The following is a 6,000-nucleotide window of genomic DNA, read 5'->3' as shown; positions in this document are numbered from 1 at the left end:
GGTCGGACGATTGTGCACACTAGGATTTTCGTGAGCTTTAAAAGTGTATAGAGATAAAACAGCTTACCTTTTATTGTATATCTAATCGCTAGCTTATTTCCGCGTAGATATATCTAATATTTGTAAAAACTCATTGAAATTTCTCAAAACTTTATTTATTGCAACTCTAAGGTCAACGAATTTTTTTCTTTTAAATTTCAAACCTCTAGGTCAACCGACTTAGGTTTAGTAGATTGTCTGTCAGTCAGTCAGTCATTGAATGATTGATACGCAAATTACTTTAGAAATTCATGTAATTCTGACATTATTTATATTTCGTCGTTACCAAGTATTTGTGATATTAATTTTAGGAATACGAGTACAATTTAACCATACCTTATTGTTATTTGTTATTTTATATAATAATTATGCATAAACTTTCGTAAATATGTTATTGTAATTATCTGAAAATATATAAAAATAAAATGTAAAAGTCAGTAAAAATAAAACTTAGTGTAAGTAAATACTTATATTTTAACTGTATTTAGTTACCTATTTAAATATTCATCTTTAAAAATATTATTATTAAAAGTTTCTTGTAGAAAGGTGTAAGTAGTCCTAAAATAAATAGTTATTCAGGTACTATTATTTGAAATTATTAGTTTCTTACAATAATTTAACAGATATGCCTAATGTGTGTGTACCTAAGTATTTAAAAAAGTTGGTGCACACCTCCATTCCGAGTAACTCGTGTTGTATGTATCCGAAAAATATATTTTAAATCTTAAGTCGAATTCCACACTTGTAATGCAGATGAATTTGGCACATTTTATAGTTTAAGTCTCTCTCTATCTCTAGACCTCTGTAACCTATAATACTTTGAGTAATATATGCATATATTAAATAATATATCTTCTTTAGTAGTTAGTATATCATCAAAAAAAATTAGATTTCTTCTTTATTTTAAATATACTTTCTAATAAATACAACAATACCATATCACAGCACCATATACAACACTTTGCTGTATACCGTTATTTTGGTAACATTTTTATAATTTAATTCTCAATCTTTAAATTTTCTAATATTTTTTTAATATAATTGGACATTAAATTCACATTTTTTCTCACGGAGAAGTGATATGTCCACATTATATCAATTAAAGCTTACTTTCCATTCCCTACCGCAACATACTTTCGAAAATGAGTGAAATTATTTCATAATAATTGAGCTAATGTAAATAAACTCCGAATCAGTCTTATAAAATATGGTAAGTTAAAAATAATTTTTAATTACAAGAAAACAAAGGAAAAAGTAAAAGCAAACAAATGTAAAGTTGTGATACTTTGTACAACACCGACAGTGGATCTACTGACATGGAGGGATCGGACGGGGATCGCCAGAACGGCAGAGCTGCGAGGAAAGCGCACGAGCGCAGCGAGCGCTCCACCGCCGGTCGAGTCCGTCGGTGCAACGCCCGGTAGTTTCCACCCGCAAATCGACAAACATAAATACGCAGTGAGATAAAGAGCGTGCTGATTTGCGATTACGAGTAGACGTCACCGTCGATTCGTTTAACGCGTCAGTGTAATGTTTAGTGAGGGGCACTTCCTGACTGCCATGGCCGTGTGCCGCAACGCGCTGTACCCAGCAGCCGTGGCGCCTTGCAGCGTGCCCCAGGGCTGCTGGACCTGCGGCACATTGCCGTGGGAGCCGACCGGCAAGTGCCTTACCATGCCGCTGCTCAGCTGTTGCAATATTCCGGAGCCCTGCGATCCGCTGAGGCACGCCGACGGACGCCGGGACCTGATCGACTGCATCGATGACGTCAGCAAGAATGGAACGCTCGATGACGTATTCGGCATTGATCCACCCTACACATCGTATAATTGTATTGTAATCAAATATATTGATTGTTCAATAAATATTCGTTGATTTTTATTGTTCCGACCGTTTTATATCAGGCAACCGTGACATAAAGTATAAACAAGAAACAAAAGTAACAGCTTGGTATGTTATCATGTTTCATGCAAGTGACGTAGTTGTCATAATTATATAAAGGCCCCAGGAGCTTAAAAAAATTGAGGGGATGCGATGGAGTCATATAACATAGAATATCATCTGTGCTTGATAAAAGCTGAAAGTTTCTAGGGTAATTTGTTTAAGTTACTGATAGCAGAAGATTCTGCCGAGACGTCAAAGGTAACAGAGATGTTTGAAGTAGTTTTTAAAAAATTCAGAAAAGATACCTAGACCTTGAATATTAAATTTCACAGCACCTGTTTATCCAGGCGTATGAGGTGTTGTAACAATTACGGATGATTCAGGCGATTTGATATGTACCTGACAATACCACTCAAAAAATTTAAAATTTTGCGACCATCACAAATACGCTGGCAGTTGGTTACACTCAACGCAGAGGAACCACTAGGTAGTCAAACTTTTGGCTTTTATCGTTCTTCGAGTCCTTCATTGTTGTCCCAACTTTACCTTCATGCAAAATTGTATTTCAAGTGGATTTAGAAAATGAATATTTTTAGCTTTGATTTTGGGATAGCTAAAAGGTGGTCAAAAAATATGATTGCTATTGCTGTATGAATTATTGCTTATTACTTATTATTAAGTGCTTATAATGAATAAATTGTAATAAGTAGGTACAAATATAATCTCACTTCAAACTATAAACGTTGTATGGTATCTGAAAGCAATTAGTAGAAGACACTATTGCATGCCTTAAATTTTTCTAATAGGTACATTATTCCAGCGCGGTTTGAAGCGTGTCGAGCTTATATTCTCGTGCTTCAGAAATTAATTAGTAGGTAATCTACACTACAGACCAAGTAGCTTCTATGCACGGAGATGTTGCCTGTTTAAAATTGAAAGCGACTTTTGGATGCTATAAGAAGGCTTATGTAACTATCGACAACATCTAAGTGAGACATTATTATATGATGATCGTTGATGTTATAGAAGTCGTAACTCAACGACAAACATGTAAGAGAGGATCATACTCACGATCATGCTCCGTGCAAGCTGCGTAGAAGAACAAATAGCAACAGTAAATGAGACAGCGTTAACCGATTGGCTTTTAGCCTCAACGTGGAAGAGAAGATGACACTTGCGTTGACTTCATTAACAATTACTAAGACGAAACTTTAAAGCGTATCGCAGAGCCCAAATCTCAAGTCGACCGCGTGTTATTCTTTGAAACTGTACATGTCACCGTTGCATTACAGTTTCAAGAAGTGATTTCGCTTTAAAATTTTTGTATTGAATTTCGAATTTTGATTACAAGTTATTCCATAAGTCATGTCATTAAGTTTTATTTCCAATTTTATTGCCAATTATTACCGTGAAAACACAGATTCGACGAGGGTCCTCGAAGGTGAAGAGTCGAGATAGCGTGGACAGCTACGGGAGGGACTACTCTCCCTGCGTAGGTTTGACTGCCACATTGACGTGACGAGGCAACATGCATCGCGGTTCGTTCACAAGACAATTTAACGAGCATGCATCACTTCATTTTTTCTTGAAGTTTTCGGTCTGAGTCTCCTCGCAGGAATGTTAGTGACGATGTTATGCGATGAATTTTATGATCAAACAGATAGAGTTCGCACAATGTGATAGACGCCAACCAGGTTCGTGCAGATGGACGTGTGTGATGTGATGATGATGAAATGCCACGATTTCACCCAGTCCGTGTGGGAAGAAGACGCGACCGAAGAAGAGACAGTCCACATTGATTCAAGCCGTTCCAAACCGACATTCAATAGAGGTTTAAGGAACACCTTTCGAGGCGGTTGAGGGTGATGTACATCACTTACGACGCAATGTGAGGTCGACGGCACGGACAGGCTCGAGCCTGAGCCGCCCCTTCCTCTGTACTGGTGAGCCTGCCAAAACAATACCGACACTTCACCATTAGCTATGTAGTCCTGGAGAGCACCGTTAACTGTCCTACATCTCTTCTCTTAGATTAACAGGTATGTCAATATTTAATTGATTGGATGGTGTAAATGAGTTAATTGTGTGGGGTTAATTCTCTGGCTGAGTTCTGTGACTTACAGTCGGTGGCGATAGATTGACGGCAGAGCCGCGGCGCTCTTGCGGCCCAATGCTGGAGTGACGCCGAGTGGGCAGTCCCGAAGTGCCACCGGGGGTTCCTCCAGGGGAAGAAGCGCAAGATGGAGCGATTCGGATTTTGGGTGTCATCAGTGTATTGTCCGATAAGCGGCGATTCGGAAAAACATTTGTTACTCGCAAGAAGTTATTGCCGTCAGCAGTTGAATTGTTTGATCCAAAGAACCATTGGCCGATACCAGTATCTAAAAAATATACAACAAAATTTAATTTTTTACACTTATTCAATACTTCCTCACTTATAAAAGACCTATAACAGTGGTTTTATTGTATTAAGTTGAATGATGTTTCAACCATTATTCAATGTTTATTAGATAGGCTGTGTAAATTATACTATGCAAAGGTTAATAAAAGACAAGAGGTCTTAAATATAAATATTTTACAATCGTTATTCAGATTTATGTTCAAGTGTTAACTGAAGTCGTTGATGTAATAAAACTTTTTTCCACATTTCATTATAAGAAACACAGATGTGTTTATGTGTACAAACCTGGCCACTTAACCGCTATCATATTATTCGTGAACTGCCGTCTATATGTCTATATATGTCGCAGGTATATTATTGTATACACTGTAATATTTTCGTAGCTCTATGTAAAAATATTCTCATGCCACAATGTGAGACTGGTTTTCACTTGCTATTAATTAATGAGTTTGAAGTTTCAATCACTTCCAAATGTTCACTGTCACACATTTTAAAGAAATTTAATGAATAAAATTAACAATTTTAAACAATAATTTTAGGCAGAAAGTTTCGCACACGCTCCAATGTTTACTACTATTGTTTTGCGAATGGCGGTTGGAAAAAATTGACCAATCAGAACGCTTAACGTCTCCCACTACCGACTTCACTCATAATATACCTAGATTTCTTATAATATCACTATAGTGACTCCGTGACATTATAATTACACTAAAATGAGGCAGTTACATTGTGAGAAATGAAGTCGATTGACAATCTAACCTAATCTAATCTAATTATAATTAATAATTTCAGTAGTGCAATATAATAACACGGCTTTGATAATATACCAGCGACATATACACCAATCTCTAGAGTGTTTTTGTAAAGTACGAAGCCAGAAACTCAATAAGGAAGTTTAAGTTAGCGAGCCTACCAGACCGAATGGAGCAAAGGGGGAGGTGGCGAGCGAAGCGAGTAGCTCGATGAAATACGACCCATTTTAATGTCTCCATCATTTAGGAACTACTGAATAACTCAGTACATAGGTAAGTATATTATAATATATGTTTAGTTCTATAAGTAAGTACTCACTCCTGAATCCGCCTGTTACACTTCCCGTGTTAGAAGTGGAAGTTTGCGCAACGCTGATGGAGTTCTTGCGAGCCATGTCTTCCGCGCTGGAAGTCTTACGTTGCTCAACGCGCAGATTGGGTATATTGAAAGGTGGCGCTGGCAGGTTGTCAGTGCTCATCTGATGGCGCAGGGCTCGGCGCTCTGGGCTTGGCACTGCAGGGTTGTCCGGCTTCAACTTACTGCGCTGGCTCTTATCGATGTTTTCCAACATTTCATAGAGGATCTGTGTGTGAGAAGATTAATTAATTTTTTCTTTGAATATTTCTGGCTTAGTAAAGCACTAAGCCAGAAATATTCGATTCGGTAAAAATTCGGTAGGTAGTCGAGCTCACTTGGTCACTTGACTCGAGATAGATTCATACGAGATATATTATATCAGAGATAAGTGTTTGCGTTATATATCTCTGTCTCTACTTAGTACAAAATAAAGTCACTTTCCGCTGTCTGTACGTACGCTTAGATCTTTTAAACTACGCAACGGATTTTGCGGGTTTCACCAATAGATAGGAGTTCAAGAGAAAGGTTCATTCGTACAGTTTTATGTTGTTTTTTTTCTTGTAAAA

General features: G+C 37.4%; 1 protein-coding gene across 1 annotated transcript in view; it reads right to left on the bottom strand.

Annotated features, from left to right (window-relative positions):
- Window positions 1–427: 427 nt before the first annotated feature.
- The window catches only part of LOC123880546 (SCY1-like protein 2), a 111,591-nt gene continuing 106,018 nt past the window's right edge, over window positions 428–6,000 (bottom strand). Inside the window, exons 14-17 of the mRNA XM_045928720.1 lie at window positions 5,396–5,660; window positions 4,045–4,304; window positions 2,995–3,012; window positions 428–1,853 (exon numbers count right to left, since the gene is read on the bottom strand). Coding sequence (XP_045784676.1) covers window positions 1,554–1,853; window positions 2,995–3,012; window positions 4,045–4,304; window positions 5,396–5,660 — 843 coding nt within the window. The 3' untranslated portion in view covers window positions 428–1,553. The remainder of the gene's footprint in view (window positions 1,854–2,994; window positions 3,013–4,044; window positions 4,305–5,395; window positions 5,661–6,000) is intronic.

Source organism: Maniola jurtina, chromosome Z (assembly GCF_905333055.1).
Source record: "Maniola jurtina chromosome Z, ilManJurt1.1, whole genome shotgun sequence".
NCBI classification, from domain to species: Eukaryota; Metazoa; Arthropoda; class Insecta; order Lepidoptera; family Nymphalidae; genus Maniola; species Maniola jurtina.
The sequence above is the reverse complement of the archived record's forward strand: the minus strand, read 5'-3'. Positions and strand labels throughout refer to the sequence as shown.